At 31.8% G+C, this 19,874-nt stretch overlaps 1 protein-coding gene across 1 annotated transcript; it reads left to right on the top strand.

Moving 5' to 3' along the window:
• The first annotated feature begins 1,104 nt into the window (after window positions 1–1,104).
• On the top strand, window positions 1,105–16,744 carry LOC123533936 (uncharacterized). The gene is made up of 5 exons (XM_045315924.2): window positions 1,105–1,227; window positions 8,251–8,384; window positions 12,906–13,116; window positions 15,201–15,332; window positions 16,391–16,744. Exons 1-5 carry the CDS (start codon window positions 1,216–1,218, stop codon window positions 16,466–16,468), a joined length of 567 nt encoding a protein of 188 aa, XP_045171859.2. The 5' UTR covers window positions 1,105–1,215; the 3' UTR covers window positions 16,469–16,744.
• The last annotated feature ends 3,130 nt before the right edge of the window (window positions 16,745–19,874 follow it).

The following is a 19,874-nucleotide window of genomic DNA, read 5'->3' as shown; positions in this document are numbered from 1 at the left end:
TACGCTTTTTTGTCCTTTAGAAATTTGTTTGCAGTATGGCCGGTGTGTTAGAAACGTCTGTATCTCTTGGTGCACTATGCAAACTGCAAACTTATAAGTATTTTGTTTATATATGCATTAACAAACCTTTTCCATAGCTAATCTTAAATGAAAACATCACCATACTATGCATGTGCATGAATTGTTTTTGAATGTTGTTGTTGAATGTATATTTCATTTCAATAAGAAATTCGCTATCAGTATATATACTAGACGTATTGACTTCAATTTTTAAATCGATGATAACTGAAAATGTTCTAAATTGTTTTCTAATAAATTCGTTAACGTCTATACTAAATTGATATTTTCAAATATTATAATTTTTGAATAAAATTTGCATTTTTGTTAAATTTAGACATATAGAAATGATTTAAATACACTAACCACAGACATATTTTGACCATATATCAAACTTCTTTTACGAGATTCATGGTGAATTTTGATTGTTAGCTGCAGTTGTACATATATTTAATTGAAAAATGGTTTACAATTGAAGGTTTTATATACTATACCAACACTACCAAATGTGTATATTTTATGTCAGATAATTTCTCCGATAGATCTAATAAATAATTTGCAAAATATTTCTTCCAATTATACACAACAATAGTTCTCAATGAAAGAATGATTTAATAAGACTTTTATCAAAGTTTTAGCAATGTACAATATTCATCCAAGACAAAGATGTCCACACATGCATGATATTTAGATATATATTGATCTTTATATTGTTTGTAATATATACACAAGCGCAAAATCGCATATCTACAAAATAGATTGTACGTTTGCTATTCTATTTAAAAAAATTGTATACCCTACGATTATGTTTATTTTTGTTTTGTATAATTCCAAGAAGACTTATAAATAGACAGATATAAATAGGAGGAGATAAACAGGTTTTATGATCCAAAACTATTCAAATGGAAATGCAATGAAATATATCACGAACGCCTCTCCTGTCCCATTTTCGAAAAATACTGTGTACCATTTACGTCGCCCAATCAGAGATGAAAGCTGTCTTCCGGGTTTCCTGATTTAAACTTTTATGATTTTCTTCACGATTTCCCCCAAGCCGGTTAAGTTATCAACATTTGTTTACCTACTTCTTGAAAATGGTAAAAAATATTTTTATTATTGAAATTTATCGAACAAATCAGATGAAATTTGGAATTACTAATGAAGATGTTGGTAAGTTGTTTTGTAGTCTATTTTTAAGACTTTTAATTGAAAACAAATATATATATTGTATATCTCTTTGAACCAGTATTTGTACTTGACCACACTTTTTATTTGACTAAAATGCAGGATAAGTTGATTTTATATGTCAAAATAAAAGTGTATTTCTAATCTAAATTTCTTAAATTAATATATTTTGAAATTAACCGACAAATATATATAAAAATTGTTTATGCTAAATAATCCAAAAAATAATAATAATAAAGTTGCAGTTGTTTTTATTAATGTCTGTCTTTTTTTCATGAAATGGTGAAGTTTTATATAATTATTTAAAGAATGGTGAAGTTTTATATATTTAAAGAAAAAAAGGTTTTCACTTCTGTTTAAGTAGTTTTGCATTTGAGGACACATTTTGACATTAATCTGTTACTATGCGAAAACAGATTTTATTTATTATTTTATTGTAAGCTAAAATTAAGTGCATATACTTACATTCAGTTTGTTTAACAAAAATTGTGTAAGTGTGTATTTAATGTAATATCATATATCAGACTTGGATTAGAAATTATGTTATTAAATGAAAGATGGACAGTGATCATGCACATGCAGATGAGAGCATTTTTTAAAATTGTTTAAAAATCATATTGCGTTTGTTACCAGTTTAATGTGATATTTAGTTTAACCAAATTGGTTTTTGTTCTTTAACATCATACTTAGTACCAATTTTACCACTTTTCAGAAAGTATTCAATGACTTTTGATACTTGATGTACAAAGTGGAAATTATCAGTTAAAATGGGCAAAACTAGTAATTAAATAGGCACTTCAAATCAAATTTAATTTACACTAAATGGTGAAAAAATAATCAAATTGTAAAAAAACAAACATTTAGGGACCTCGTCAAGTTCCCTGCTCTTTTGACAATCCAAGGTTATAAGGTCACGCACATATCTTTTTACCAGACTTTCTATTTTTGACTATCATTTTCCTTGATTGTGTTATTTACTTCTAAAGGATGTTATATTGACATTTTATTAATTTTCACAATGGCAGTCTTAAAGTGCCGTATGGCGGCATTAAAATGTCTCCGTGTACTTGATTCACTATTGTTATATTTTCTGGTCCTTTGTTGTAACTGAATCCAGTCAGTACTTCTGGATATAAGATTTCCACTTAAGCCGTTACTGAAGGGAGGAGTTGGGGAGGTAAAGCTCAGGGTACTATGCTACCTTTAATTAAAAGAAAAAAACAGTATTTTACATATACGTACAAAAGATAATAGGTAAGGGTAGATTTCTCGGAAGCACAGAGCACTAAAAACACAGCCCCAGAGCCACGCATTTGCATAGGCCCACAACAAAAAGAAGCTGTAATGGAAAAATATTTCAGACGGGTTGCTTCAAACATTCAACAAGTACGTATTAATTTATGCTAAATATAGATGGACTAGCAGGAAATGGTAAGGGGCAAAATGGGCCCGGGGTGGTGGAAGGAATCCGAAGGGGAAAGTTGAACAAGGACGGATATACAAAGGGAATGCCATGTTCTTTTATAACAGTCACACTACAACGTAAACCACAATAGCGCAGACACTCGTGTACCAAAGATAAACACACAACCACGATCAACTGAATAACATAGTAAAACGAACAAGCAACACATAAGAAAACAGTAGGGCACCGTTATAGACACACAAGCATACAAACGCACCCACACAAGTAGGAAAAACAATCAAGAATTATGGTGAATCGTGTCATATTCTTTTGAAATGAATTTTAAAACAAAAATGATCAATTATTGGTGTAAATTGTCAACGATAATTATATTTATTTTTTTTATCTTTGACTAAAATATTTTCGCATTAAATATTGATTGAAATATTAAAAAAGGTGTATTTTACTAAGTTTTAAACTGATACTGTATATAGCGTTACAATCTTAATTTGATAGCGTATTAAGTAACAGCCATTGACCTTCCTGTACTTACAGTGAAATAACACATGTTCGCCATTGAACTTCCTGTAATTACAGTGAAATAACACATGTTCACCATTGACCTTCCTGTACTTACAGTGAAATAACACATGTTCGCCATTGACCTCCCTGTACTTATAGTGAAATTACACATGTTCGCCATTGACCTTCCTGTACTTACAGTTAAATTACACATGTTCGCCATTGACCTTCCTGTACTTACAGTGAAATAACACATGTTTGCTATTGACCTTCCTGTACTTACAGTGAAATTACACAGTCATGTTCGCCATTGACCTTCCTGTACTTATAGTGAAATTACACATGTTTGCAATGTTTACATTACATTTATCAGTGTAATATTCTAAATGTAGCAAATTAGTGTTTATACATACACACAAATGTTATGTTATGTTGACATAGAAAATATTCTATGATCTTTCACATTTTCATATACAAAATTTGAGCAAAATAAATCATTAAATAACAGGCAATGTATTTAAGGGGACGCATATTGCTATATTCACAGTTCATACAGAAATGAGGAAGGGGTGCATATTCAAGAAATTGATAGTGGGAAGATAAAAAACATATTCCTAAACTGATATAATACTGATGGACACCTGTAATATTCAGTACTTTGTGGATAAAGATGTGGTACTATGAATGTAATAGGAAAACAGAGGTCTTTGTGAAAGTACATTCAACACAAAATATTAAGCTTTTGTATAAGGAAAAAACAGGTTTTTTACAATACCAGTGTTACAAATAATGTTGAAGGGATGAGATTTTCTTTTTAACGCACCAGGTTTGCTTAAACATGTAAAAATTTAAAGCCACGTCATTTCAGTTCGGGATGGACGCCATCTTTCTCATTGATAAAAAATGTAAACAAAAAAATCATAGTGGGATTAGCATTGCAAGGGCATAACATGACATTCTACACACTGAATACCTTAGAACAGATATGTAAGATGCTACACAGGTCTGGTGGGTTAAATGCATAACGTCGATCACTTGAAATTGATCTTGAAAAGGTGGTTAATTTTAGTTTATTTACATGGTTTTTAATTTTCCCACGACTTCTTGGCGATTCACTGCAAAAAGTATTACTGCGCCGGACGAACGGTAACTCTAATACACAACGGGAGACAACTTAGGTGTCAGCACGTGTATGCTTTTTAAAAAGAAATGTGATGATTATAATTTCTTATCAAATAACGAATCCTATTCAGATATTCGTCTTTAATATCGGAAAATTATTAATTTCTATGGACATTTATCAAAACATATTACTTACAGTGGACTACTTTGCGCATCAAACTGGTTTCCGCTTCAGTTGTGAGACACTTCCGTTATACTTTTTGACAACAATAATAAAACACAAAATGAATCAATAAAGTCATTTATAAACCGACTGCTACTTAGATCAATGTAAGTATAGTTGTTGTTACAACATTATACTTGTTCATTACATTATGAGATAAAGTTTTTCTTGAACTGCATAATCCATTAATTACGTTTTGATGATATTGCATTTACAACTTGTCTGACCCCGTTTTTTACGTGAATGACAGAGTTATGAAAAGTATGGTGGAGAATTCAAGGACAAATTATAAATAACATTAAAGTGAGGATAACTGTATATTCGTCCAGTTTTGATCATTGACATTACTGCTGTGTATAAGTAAGTTTTGTGAATAAGAATAGAATGTTACTTTTGCACATAATTATACACATTGATTGGAACTCTCAACCAAATTTCATACCTTATTTTAGGGATTTTAAAGACAATACATTTTCAGAAGTTTGTTGAATGTGTTTTGATATTTAAGTGCATTGTAGTTCATGAATATCAAGTTGAAAGTTAATAATGGAACCATGTCTAGGCCCTTATTGTAAGCCACTCGACTTCTGTAACGATAAATGTTTAATGTATTAAGGGGAATATACTCTTTTAGTTTTGGAATGTGACATTCCTTGACCACCATATCTTCCCTTATGCACTACTTTGTAAACAAACTAAATAATGTAGCTTACATATGCAAAATGAAAAGAAAGACAGTGAACTTATTTTACTTTTTTTCTTTAAATTAGAATCCGTAGGATATTGATAAATGTTTGGACAAGGTAAAGCACTATTATTCTTGCACAAAAATATTAATTGTTGACTTTGAATGTACACAATAAGTCGTATGTAATTCAACAATAACTTTCTTGTTTCAGTTTTTCTCATTTTTATTTTAGTGAGCAATCCTTTGTGTACTTATAACAGTTGAAACAGTATCCATTTCATGTACCAAAACTTTGTACTTTTTTGCAGGTAAATTTTATCATACCCCACCCACTTTTTTCTAATTTCAAAGTATGCGTCCCCTTAATATTTCTAGGATTAGCTGTGAATATGTGTTATTTTCAAAAGAAAATTGTAAATGGTTAACTTTACTAAATCTGTTAGATCATGCATAAAATGTATACAATCATAGGGTTACATAAGATTCTTTTTAAATCATTGTGAAGTCTGTCAGTCTGTCATTATGGGAGCAGAAAGGGAAGATGTCCTTTAACGTGAGCAAATGTCATATTATGCATGTTTCTAGATCCAGAAAACCAGAAAATACTGTCTATACCTTACATGATCAGCCTCTGTCTGTTGTCAGTCAAGCTACTTACCTAGGTGTAGAAGTAACATCTAACTTATCTTGGTCCCCTCATATAAACAAAATATCTAGTAAAGCATGTCAAAGTCTTGGTTTCTTAAAACGTAATATACATTCTGCTAAAAGTAGTACCAAAAACAGCTGCCTATAACACCATTGTTAGACCAACTTTAGAGTATAGCTCCTTACCATCAGAAGGATATAGATAAATTAGAAAATATTCAGAGGCAAGCTGCGAGATTTGTAGTAAATAATTACCTCGGGCACGGTCACAAATATCCTAACCAGTTTAAGTTGGAATTGCCTCCAATCCAGAAGGAAGTATAGTAGGTTGGTTTTATTTTATAAAATGGTTCATAATCATGTTGATGTCGATCCGAAACAATATCTCGCTCCAGCTACTAGACAATCTAGACATTACCATCACTTAGCTCTGCAAATACCTTCTACCACAGTTGACTGCTACAAGTACTCATTCTTCCCCAGAACTGTGGTAGAGTGGAACGTCTTACCATCTCATGTAGTCAGTGCTGAAACAATCTTCGAATTCAAATCAACACTGGCTGCATCGATGTTCCAACCATAATTATTGTATATACTTGTTTTTATCCTGTTTTTACCCCTACTAATATTTTCCTTTTCCTGCACAACAGTTTATGTATGTACATGTCTTACACTTAGGGCTATAAGGTGTTTGGTTTTTACACCTTTTTATCACCAAATGTCAGGTAGTACTAGGTGGACTGAGTGGCTTGGGAAACCTGATAGTCTTTCACTTCCCCACTTCCCCCTCCCCACCCCCCCAATCCCCCACCCACCCCCACACAACCCCACAGCGCATGGTCAAAATGTATCAGTATTGAACGAGGCCATTATCATAAAAGAAGAAGAAGAAGAAGAAGAATATATTAGGCGGAACATTGTATGTTAAAACTAACATGTTTGGAAAAACATACCATGTCTTCAATAGGGATTAACTGTATATAACTAAAACAAGTATTAGCTTGTAAGCCTATCTCTCAATGGTACCTATTAAACTGCTGTTTGACCGTCTCGCTGTACTGGCACTCACTGATGTTATATTTTCTGGTCTTTTGGGATAATGGTCTGTATAATAAAATTCTGCTTAAGCCGGTGATAGTGGTTTAGAGAGATCGAGAACCTTTCATTACCTCGCGTCAACATCAGCTGATCAACAAACTTCATCAACTGCGTTACTTTTTCACAAAGGTTTTCCTTCTGTCATAACGTACTGTAATGCTATGTATACATTTAAGTTCGTTTGTCCACATGTATGTACGCACGTTATAAAAGCTTCAATTAATATTCAAATTTATTGATTATTATTTATTCTATATCAATATGAATCATGGTATTCCTTTATGTAAACTGCCACCAATAACAGTAATTGCAATTGTTGTTGAATTGTCTAGCATTCCGATTTATTTCAGTCTTGCAAGCACAAGTTTCCTAAAATTGTGATGCTTTGCTCCTCTTGTCTTCACTGTTTTTCTTTTCATGCCATGATAAATGATCCAAACGTATTTGTCCTATATTTTAACCTAATCACTATCTTTACTGTTTAGTATGTAAGATGTTTGCCGACAAAACACCGCGCCAACTTTTTACTTTAAATAAGTGTGAGAGATCTGAGAAGTATTCAGTCAGCACCTACTATATCATGTAGATTCAACGCCATAGTAACACAATAAAGAAATCACGGAAGAAGACCGTCAAGTTTTGATAATAAGAACAATTACATATTACAAATATTTCTTTGGCTACATATTTCTATATCCATGACAAGTTATCAAATTTCAAATAAAATTTTCACGTATACTACCAAACAAAATAATAGCAGACTGTATTTAATTGAGTCTGCTCATGACAGATAATGGAAAGTGCAGCGCCCATCACGCCAACTAGCACGGGCTTAAGCGGAATTATATTACACAGATGTTGAATTTAATCAATTATCCAAAAAGACCAGAAAAGATAACAACACAGAATCCAAGTAAGGGGAGAACTATTTAAAATACAGTCATATAATTAAAAAAAAACCAAAAAAAAAAACCCAAAAAAAAAAACAACAACACATTTTAATAATATGACATATGTAATGAATACTGATAAACTTTGATTTCATAAACCAATGGTTATCAGTTAGAGATTTAGGTTATGTCAATGACCACCAAGACTGCAACGTATACATGTATACTGTGAGAGGTCAGTATAAAAATGTGTTTGTTGTGTGTCTTATTATCAGATACGGGAATGTTACTGATGTATTCTTAAAGTTTAAATTAAGTCAGTTTTTTAATCGTTTATTGGTACGAAACATCACTTCCATGAAAATACTATGTAGCATACATTCTAGATCGTGAATTGTACATTTCTCTTCAGATACATGCATTCTGCATTGTCTTCTTGGTTTGTGCAATCCAAAGCTGTACAACTGCGATGTCAAGGTCGAGATATTACCTGTTGTCACGTGACAGAGCCATCGTGCGACACCAAGAGAAAATGGTGGCAAGAAGGTAAACATTGTAATACCTCTGTGTAATTGATCGTACATTACTGATTCGTAATTAAGGTGAACTAAAAGGCCACCAAGTAAAATGTAAGGAAGGGTTTGTGGTCAAACTAGCAACGTAACTTAGAAGTATCTGAAGACTTAGCTCACTGTTGCAATTTCCGATAAATCATTGTTCCACCAACATATACAACAATTTACAATAATTTATTTTTTATTAAAATGTGTATAAATATGTAAACAGTATATACATATTCCAGAAATATAGTTAAAAAAAAATCAACATCATTTGTTATACACCCAGCCAAATATGGCTTATGAGACACTGGTACAGATTTATACTGCCACGAGTCTATATTTGAAAGTTACGAGATCACAATATTTGTGAGGTACAGTAATTGCTCTTCTAAATAATCTTTATGTTATAAGATCACATATTTTTAATGCATGATAATTGTTTTTCTTAGTATTCTTTATGTTATAAGGTCACATGTTTGTGATGTACAATCATTGTTCTTCTAAATAATCTTATGTTATAAATTGTGAAAAGATAGGTACAAAATTACTACAAGACACGTGGGCTCTGTCACAGTCAAAAACACTAAAAAAACTGCCCCTAACTCTGAGAGAGCCCATATAATCTTAACACATCAAATGTATAACATATATCAGACATGGGGTCAGTCATATTGACATGTAATTAATTAAATTATAATTATATTTCATAAACCTCAATTTACTTACCAGTTTTCAATATAATTTATTAAATTGAAATTACATTGGAATTTGTTTAATAAAATTACAGATTGCATCGAAATTTTAATGTTTTTTTTTCAACACTTTATATAATATTTGACTTTTGTAGTAGTACCACTTTGACTGTATACCATTATACAGCCACGATGGTACTACTAAAAGTCATACACATTCGTAAGTGTATCAAAGTGTGTAATTTATATCCTGACATCATGTGTTCTCGACAGTCTAACAAAAACGGGCATATTTTTAAAGTGAATAAGATAAATTCATCTTGCAAATAATTTTATACCTTCCTGATCATACCGATATAAAGGAGACACGATTCTATTTTTTGAACTTTATCAGCGACTACTTTCCAGTTCCAGGAATTCCCGAGCTATATTTAGAAGCTGATATTTTTACCTCTTTTGTTAAAATCACTGTTTTGAAACTGTACAACTGAAAACAGAGTGTAATTTTGAAATATTAGTTGTTTTATGAAAATGGGATAGAATATTTCTAAATAAAAACAACAATTATACACAAATGACATGGTTGCCTAGCAGCTTGTGGGACAATTGAAATAATAATAACACCCAAGTGCTGCTATCTACCCACATCAATATCAAAAGAATGTAGCCTGACCTTCTATTGGAAGTTAACAATTTTCTCCTAAATATTTTCTTACAGACAGTGCTTTGGCTCTTAGGTAATGATTTTTTTAAAACAGAGTCACAATGTTTACACTCGTGAGGATGATGCTGCATGCATAAATATGCAGGTCATTTCCGTAATATCTCAAGAATACATGCATTTCGAGAACATAGTATGTACAGTTTAACATAGGTTTCTTCTTTATGTCCACTTAACTGTTAACATTGTATATAATCTGAAAGTTAATGTGTAGAATTATACATAAATACTATATTAATTGCACTTTTTAGAGTTAAAGTTGTGCATTGCACTTAATTATCATGCAGATTGTGACTTTGTACAAAAGTTTGAGCAGTTGCCGCCTGTAAATATGATTGTCAATTATAACTGTGACATTGGGCATGGTTAGTCGATTTACATGCACCATGTACTGTATTGTTTTTTTAAACATTTACAGTTAACAATGAATAACCCTGGATAAGCCATAATTGTATCAATATTTATTAATCAATTATCCGTGTCTTATCATTGGAAAACTCATTTGTTATATTTTGTAAAAGAGGCAATTATTACCAAAGGACAGTTATCAGATATGCTATGGATAAGCAACTGCAGTCAACAATAACGTGAAACGTACAAATTCTTTAACAATGCCCAGTGTCTGTTTATAGAGTTATTTTAATTATTTTATTCAGTATCTTCAAATGAAATTTATTTCTCCATCTGTATTCATAATTTTTGACTCTTGAATATATGTGCATTTGTTTTAAATTCAATTAATGTAATTGAAAAGTAATTGAAAAGTAATTGAAATTACTTGCATTTTTACAATATAAAGAATTATATTACAATTACTTTTAATTGCAAAAAAATCTTAAATTACAAAAAACATGCAATTACCCCTGATTATGTAATGAATTACAATAAATTACTATTATATTTTTCAATTATTCAAGTTTTTATTTTTATGTTTTTTTTTACCGGAAACTTGATAAAAACAAATGCTTTAAAAGTTTACATTGATGCTTAAGTATACTTCTTGGTTGAAAATAAGTTATTTTAACGAACCTTTCCTGACCTTGCGCTTCAGGTAATAAAACTTAATTGCAATGCCATCCCGTAACGACATGACGCCACTTCTGTTTACGGACTTAAATGTCCCGCGCTAATGTTAGGGCCATTATTAAAAATGGGTTGCCATGAACCGTGTTTGATATTGAGTGGTTAACCTGTTTAAGAGTAAAATGTAGTACTCAGCTTGCTAGAGGGTAATTCCTTTTCAAAGCTATCCTTACAGAAGGTCATGGCTATCTTCCACACTCATTCTTTACCTAGCTCTTGTGTTTAGATAGGCTTTTCGTGAACAATGTGATCTGTACAGGTCTAAAGGGTTGCCTCTAATACTAGAGAGTTAAATGAATAGGCTGAATGTGTTTGACAATTATGCATTTAAGTCTTTTTATGACTGGTACTGACATGACATTCGCAAACCAAACGAACAGGATAACAAACTAAGATAATAAACTACTAATCGTATACAGTACACCATTAGTATAGAATTAGTCAAAAAAATACATACAAATGAGCTAATAGTATACTGTAAGAAACCATTATCAAGATACTATTATTATCAAACTGTGCAATGATATGCAAATTGATTATGCCAGTAGTATACTAATTGTATATTTGTTATGAATGGTCAATCATATAGTCAATTTATACTGTTAATAGTACACTAATTGTATACTGTTACTATTATACTAATTGAATACTGCTAACAAACTACTAATTCTATACAATAAAAGAAAATAAAGTTGATTTAATTTTTGAATGCTTTATTGACATTAAGCCAAGCAATAAGGATGACACTGTGCAGTATGCAAGAAAGATGAAATGTCCGTATTTGATTTTCTAATAATCCAATAATGCAGACAAAATAGATTTTCTTTATAATTGTAAGTGAAAGTATTGTAGACAACATATGTGACTCAAGTATAAAACTAGAAATTATTTCGAAAAAAACTTTTTAAATACTTCCACATTATTGGGAGGTTGTTACAAAATTGCATAAAAAGTAATAAGACATCTACTTCTGATAGGGATCTAATCTATTTAATGGGTCTTTCTGTTCCATTAGAAACATCTCTAAGAGAATGTATAAAACTAAAACAATCACAAATGTTGCTCAAATATGATTGACCACTATTCGTTATAATAAGAATAATAAAAAAGAAATAAAAAATATATCAGCCCTTCCTGTGTTTTCTTTAAAACTGATAAAAATCCACTTGAATTACCACTGTTTAACATCTTAATTCTGACAAAACTTATAAGAAAATAATCGGTTGGCACTCAGATTCCAAATTACTCATAAAAACCATAGCAACACCTTAGTTACTGAAGACCGTAGATAATTTCTGTCTGTAATGAAACAAAGCAGAGATGACCAGAAATAACTGTGTATTCGGTACATATGTTCCGATGACATGATATACTTAAGACAGATATGAAAAAAGAACATATTCCTCTATTAAAGAAAGAATAAATACAAAAGTCAAAAGTTTTTAAACCTGTGCCAAGTAACGGAAATGAAAATGTACTTTGAAGTTCAAAGCATGTAAAGAAAACTTTGAAGAGCAATTGATTGGTTGAGAACACACAATCATATTCTACTTGATTTAGAGGAGTTAAAATTGAATAAATGAGGTATGACCAGCACAAGTTTAATCAATACAATACAAAATATGAAATCCTTGCAATGTTAAAGTATAATGGTATACTAAAGATATACACACCATAGTTTATGAGGTCGTATACTATTGGTGGTCAAATAGTATGCATTACAATGCCATACTAATAGTATTCTGTAATAGCATACCTAACAGTATAGAATTGATATAGAATACGTTGTTTGTTAAGTTATTTTTGTTCGGGATATATTGAAGAATGTATAGTATGGGTATATAGAAGTTCCGCTTATTACCTCGCTCGTTAATATTTAAAAAAAGAGTTATCTACAATAGTACGCAAAATACGTCGCGCAAATTCTTAAAACGCACATCAGTTTACTTTCTATCAAGTCTCGAAAGAAAAGTAACCCAAACACCAAAAAATACAGCATTGTTCATTTCAGATCCCGAATGGTGGTACGACAAGAACAAAGAGTTCGGATACTTCCATTTTCGGAAATCGATGTGAGATTTGTAGAACAAGACATTCCAGTAACCGATAGACATAGCTGCCCTTCACTATCCGATTTTATCAACAACACATCCATAAGAATGTGCCCCAACAGTCTAATTTTAGATGTCGACGTAAACAGACTGCCAGTAGCGCTATATCAGGTATTGGTTAGGGTGAAGAAATACACCATCTGAAACTTGAAACCCCAGTTTTCCAATATTTTTTCATAATACTTTATGTAGTTGCTCAAACGTTTAGAAAAAAATGTGTTGCTAATAACAGTTGAAAACAAAATCGAGCAGTGCTATGTTGTCATTTTATGTATTTTACGACCCAAATCGAATTTTAAAAGTCTCAGAAATACACATATCTGTGTAGAATTTGCCAACCTTTCGTTCTAAGGAAGGAAAATCAAGTCATTTTGTCATATTTGGGAAGCAAATTTAAATTTGGTTTGATATTTGACCATATATCAGTGAAAATTTACTTTCTACAGCTTTGTATTATTAGAAATGATATTTCTCGTTAAATTAAAAGAACACATGCACCTGTGTTTTGTGGATTTTTTAAAAATGGGTAGAGGTCGAACGAAGAAAGAAAAAAGTCATTTGCACGATTTGGTTTTTAATTGAGTTTCTTTGCATATTCTCAAAAACATCTTTGTCTAAATGTTACTGAAGTTTCAGAAATGTACTGTAAGTACTATGAAAGATATCGCCTGTTTCAGTTGGAAAATTCGACGAAAATTTATTCGCTAAAATCTCCAAAGCTTTGTATCTTCTTTATTATGCTTACTAAGTGCATAAACCTATACATTTTAACTCTAAGCAAATAACACAGTAAAAATTTTGGTTCCTATGACTTCTAACATTTCAAGGTCAGTAAAGGCAATACAGTGTCTTACTCATCATCTGTTTTGAAAAGATCTTCTTACAGCTAGGGGTAAAGACAAGGACAAACCGTAATAGAAATAGCGACATTCTAAGAAAGAAACCCTACAACAGTGTATGTATGTATGTATGTATGTGAGGACAGACATTTACACAAAAATAAATGGACAAAGTAAAACAATTAATTACATATCAAAGACAAATCAAACGTCAAAAAGGAACAACCAGTAGGGTACCACCTTTGAACAGTTAGTGACAAAGACCTCGCTGGGGTTAATTGCACAACAAGCCTCATTCTTTATCCCCACCATGTCTCAAAGTTGCAGGACAGTGTAAATAAAAACTATCTCCGCTAGGGTAATCCCTTACACACAGTGGTAATAGAATACACGAGATATAAAATACAAAAACTATTGCGTAAAATACCTACAGAAGAAAACATAAAGAATCATATATGAATGTACTCACAACAGAAAGAACAACAAAAAGGCAAACATCATTTAGGCCGGACGAAACAAACTAGGTTACTAGCCCTATAACCAAATCTTTAGCTGAATTTTATAAACTGTTAAGGAAACCGTGACATCTGTCTTCAAATTTATTTTATGAGGATTATCCCCTTAAAATATAAATCAGGAAATATATATATATATTTTTTTAAAAAAATTCAAAGATCTTATGACAAAGTTATCTCAAGCATGTAAAAGTGTATGAAAGGAAGTAAAACTTTTGACTAAAGGATGGTTACTCCTAGCTGTAAGACGTTTTAAAAAGATATGATGTTTAAGACACTTTATTACCATTCTTGACTTATCTTTTATTGGTTGTCAGATTTACTATAATTATGTGTGTTTTATTTGTTTGGATATTTACAAGGCCTATTGAAAAAGGTATAAAAGATAAAAGGTAAGGGTAGATTTCCCGGAAGCACAGAACACCCCAAACACACTTTCTTAATACAATAAAAATAAATTGTATAAAACTTTGCCGATTTTATTGATAAGATTTCAGCGAACATAATATGCAACCTTAAAGAGTAATAAGAGAGTAAACATAGTTCTTCAACATAGCTCCTGTTAAGATTAACATAATAGTTATGTAACATATCTAATGCGCTTTCATATTTAAACCGTTCTTCAATGCTCTTCCTAATTTAGGTATTCTTTTTTACTTCATTCTTTCTCCTCTTGAAAAAAAATTCTCAAAACATTAGAAAAGGGTATTCAATTGATTACGAATTAACAGAACACATGAAATGCTAATTCAGTCAACATACTCTTCATTTAAAGCAAGAGTCCGTATCCCTAATGTTATTTGATATTTACACTTATAAGCTTGTATCTATTTTTTTAAAGGTACAATGCAGATGTTTACATTGTCTTGGGCCATGGAGTGACTACTCTAAGAGACGCTGTACACCGTTGTTCAAGTTTCTCAATGTACTACGTGTTGTTAGAAGAAGTGCAGAGAAAAATATATATGCACAGGTACTGTTTATCGTCAGTAAGTGATATCAACAGAACAAAGTCATTCGAACCAGCAAATTAGTATCCAATGATTGAAGACATTTATTTGCTGGCAATGGCACCTATATCAGTAACCGATATTACCGGCCACAATGGTCAACAACATAAATACTTGATACCAATGATCGCTTACACTTAGAAACCGGACTCCGGCTCAATCAACAACATAAATACTTGATACCAATGATCACTTACACTTAGAAACCGGGCTCCAGCTCAATTAAGATCGGCGGCCAAGTTTAATCATGTCTCCGTTTCATTGTGGCCATATAAAAGCAGCTGTATCTTCCATCTTGTGGTTTGGTTGTAAGTGCCTTAATCTATTATAGCTGGTATTACTTTAAAAGAAACCATGTAATGGTATACGTTTGTACCAGATTATCTTGCAATGTTTTATTGCTATAACTCTTTTATCTTAATTCTGTACAGAAAATGGTCAGCCACATAGTTACCTTCTAAAATAATTTCCGTGATTTTTCATTTTTTAAAAAAGTCCTCTCTTCCTCTTTACATAAAGCCTGTAGAACGAAAAACATTTGTTGCAACTGTTTGAAACAGCTTCTTCCTATACAATTCCATTTCCTTAATTCAATTTCTTCACACAGAACTGACTGTAGCATTTTAGCATGGCCAATGTTATTTTCACTCCTTAGCTAGCTCTAACACTGTTTATCATAAATGAAAGTTGTGAAAAAGATCTTTTGGATGCATAGAACTTAACCATCAAAATGGATTATGGAAGTTCGGTGGTTCTATCCAGGTGCCCATCTATACTGAAACAAAAGTATTGAACAGCTGCAGTATGACTTTCAATGTGCCATTCTAACTCTAACCCTAACAGAAAAGACATACACGTGTTTGAATACTTTTATTTTACATTTTTTGAACCACACTTGGTTGATTCGTCATGCAGAATAATGCTATTTCATCTTTGCAGTAGTTTCCCTTTGTTTTGCTGAAATTGTTTGCAACTTTACTGACTTGTCCCATATAATCGATGTTTGTTTGCATATTTCCAGGTGTGGGAACCGGTATCGTATGCATGCACATGCGCTGAAAGAATTAAAGGACGAACTCGATATGTTACTCCGCCATGAACACCATATGAAATTATACAGGGTTTTTGTAATTTTACATATTTAAAATATGGCTGATATATTCATACAAACTATCATGATAATGTGATAATTTACACTGTTAGATTTGAATATATAAGCAATTTGTTGATGTTGTTTTGTTGTTTTTCTGTGATCACCCTTTATGCGATTCTGTGATAGAGACTTTGTAATTTAAGCTTATTTGTTATATCATTCGTCATTTTTACCTTTTGTTATATTACATATAAAGAGAACTGGAAAATTCATTTTGTAAACAGTCATTTAAATTATTTGAAATATTATCTCTTCATTCTATACTCGCTCATGTATTGTATGATTTGATTCTCTTCTGTTCTGTATGGAAAATGTATAAAAATGTGCCGGTAGTGCTATAAATCGCTTTTGCGTTGCATATATTGATTAACTTCATGGCGTTTATACATACAAGCTTTTGTTAAAAATTTACGTATTTAACTATTTTTTGTTCTGATTGTTTTGCAATTGCAAGTTTTATTCCTATAGAAATGCCAAATATATCAAAACGTTACAAGCATGTATATATTGAATTGTTGCACATAAATATTTGAAATTAAAATTAAAAACAATATGACTGTTGCTGTTTTTATTACAAACTATGATCTGGTAGAATTTAGAGGGAGACTTTTTGTAACAATGACCAAATAGAACGTACAAAGATTTTATTTTTAACAATGATCTGGTAGAATATACAGGAATTCTATTAGAATGTCCATGTTTTCTATTTATGAAATTATGGGTAAGAATGTCCAGGGATTCTGTTACTAGTATTCGATAGAATGTCCAGGGATTCTGTTACTAGTATTCGATAGAATGTCCAGGGATTGCATATATGGCAATTACCTAGTAGAATGTCCATGGACCCAACCCCTAGGTAGAGTAAAAAGAAAATGCCGCTGTATATGTTACACCCTATCCCTAGGTAAAGTATAGCTTTGGGTAGGGTATAACAAAAAAATGCAGCATATAAATAATACTCTACCTCTAGATAAAGTATAGCTATGGGGTAGGGTGTAACATATACAGCGGCATTTTCGTTCTAGTCTGATGCCATGCCATTTGTATGTGCATATATAAAAAATAACAAGCAACTAAGACAAGTATAATCGTTCCTGATTTTTTCTTGTAAAGTTTTATATATCTTGGACTCGGTGTTATTATATTTTCTGGTCTTTTTGGGATCATGGAATACATTCATTTTTACTATAACAGAATTCCGCTTATGCCGGTGATAGGTGATAGGTTGCACATTTCATTACCTCTAATGAACAGACTCAATCAAACCGAGTCTGCTAATTATGTTTCTTAGTTGCGTTCTATGCTTCCAAAAGATCTTTGCACATATTTTACTATATAATATATAATATTTATGACATGTTTACAATGACCGACCGATAACACTGTCAATTCTCGATTTGTTAGAGTTCATCACCTCATGTCAATGTCAAGTCAAGGTATGAGTACTGAACTCGCACTTCCACTCACAAAACTGTAAGAAAATTGCTGCACACATATTACTGTGAGTGTCCGTGACACATATTTATTTAATTCTAGCTCTTATAGGATAAATGTTTGCGTCCTTTTTGTCTAACTCTTAAGCTAAAATATGGATTAAGCGTTTGCTATACTTAAGTATCAAAATTTCTTTCAAACGACACAAATAATTGTTCTCATTACATACACTTAAAAATTCATTCTGCGACCTTACCTCGACTGAGTCGATAACTCCAATGATCTCATATTACTTACCCGTTGCCGAATAGTCTAATCGTATAACAGAAGTTGTTTTTGATGATTCAAATATCCAGCAGTATTGTGGATTATCCGTGTTTATATCTAAGTGCCTGTCCTTACATCTTACATAAACTTCTTCAACTTTGATTTTTTTATATGTTCAAAAGATCAATGAGCTTTACAATATTAATTCTGTGGAACGAAATTAACCATTTTTGGAAAGCCGAACTTAGCCTGTGACTGGTTCAATTGTGAGATTCCTATTTGCCAGGTAAGTTATACATTATGAGAGATTTTTTTTTTGATTTAACGTCGCTGGATGGCTTCCTCACATGAAGAATTCGACGCCCCGAGTGAGGCTCGAACCCACATCGATGAGGGGCAAGTGATTTGAAGTCAGCGACCTTAACCACTCGGCCACGGAGGCCCCACATTATGAGAGATAGCCAGTTTATATTTGAGAGGACAAACCAAGACACTCCTGCCCGGTCGGTTGTATTGAGTCTTCGGGTTTGAATAAGAGATGAGTTTTGCAAAAAAGAAAATAAACACGATATGAATTTGATGTGCAATTTAATGACAGGGAGAAACTACCAGAAAAATGATACCAATTTTTTTGTCCAACTCCCGGCCTATATGTAAGTAACTATGTCTTGAATATCATGTAATAAATCATACAAATCGACTCATCGTTGGCCATTTATCCGCCACATAAGCATTTTAACTGCAAGAGAACAATTAACTGTATAGATACTACATAGGCATTGATGAAAACAAAGTTAAGTCGCACTTTTACAGGCAAAATAGTTAACACCAACAGAACATCACAAAGAGCGATTTGTGCCGTTTCACGTATTTATGGACGGTACAACTATTTCTATAAAAAGGTTCTTAGTAAGCATATAAAAAGTGTGTCACCAAATTCAAAGCACGAGAAAGTCAAGCAAACTGCAATCCGGATATCTCAATCCAAACCAGTCATAGACATCATTTTCACCGTCATACTTTTTTAAAGGGAGGAGGAGCTAAAGGGAGACCAATGTTGCAAACAGTAAAGGGTATTTCCTACAGCACTTCCAGACCTTCTCCGATACGCGTTTCTGTAAATAAACACTTCATAAATTGATAATAATATCCATTAAAGATATATCGCCAACATACTAAGTCTAGTGTCATTTGTTGAAATTTAACATAGCATTAAGAACAGACTATAGCTTAATTGGTAGATTTGTAACATATCTTAGTATTTTTACAATATAAACATATCCTTTATTTGAGAGTACCGCAAAGCAATTGGATACTAACAATTTACAGATCCAGACATGAAAACAAAATAAAATGATTTCATTTGGTATTTAGATTTGACATCAATATAATTCCATATCAATTGGATGTTTTTTTTCTCAATTTTATTGCATTCAGAAGGTATATCCTACAAGGACCAGAACCTTATATGTAACAAAAATACAATAAAACAGGATAGAATAAGCATATCAAAAACGAAACCAACCACCAAAGTCTATTCTAAAAATATCTTACAATATCAGTTACTGGGAGAAATCTTGTTTTTCACGTGGAATAATAATCACTTGAAAATGCCTTATTTATTTAACACCGAAATAAAAGTTAAAAGCTT

This window comes from Mercenaria mercenaria, chromosome 12 (assembly GCF_021730395.1).
Source record: "Mercenaria mercenaria strain notata chromosome 12, MADL_Memer_1, whole genome shotgun sequence".
Classification (NCBI taxonomy): Eukaryota; Metazoa; Mollusca; class Bivalvia; order Venerida; family Veneridae; genus Mercenaria; species Mercenaria mercenaria.
The sequence above is the reverse complement of the archived record's forward strand: the minus strand, read 5'-3'. Positions and strand labels throughout refer to the sequence as shown.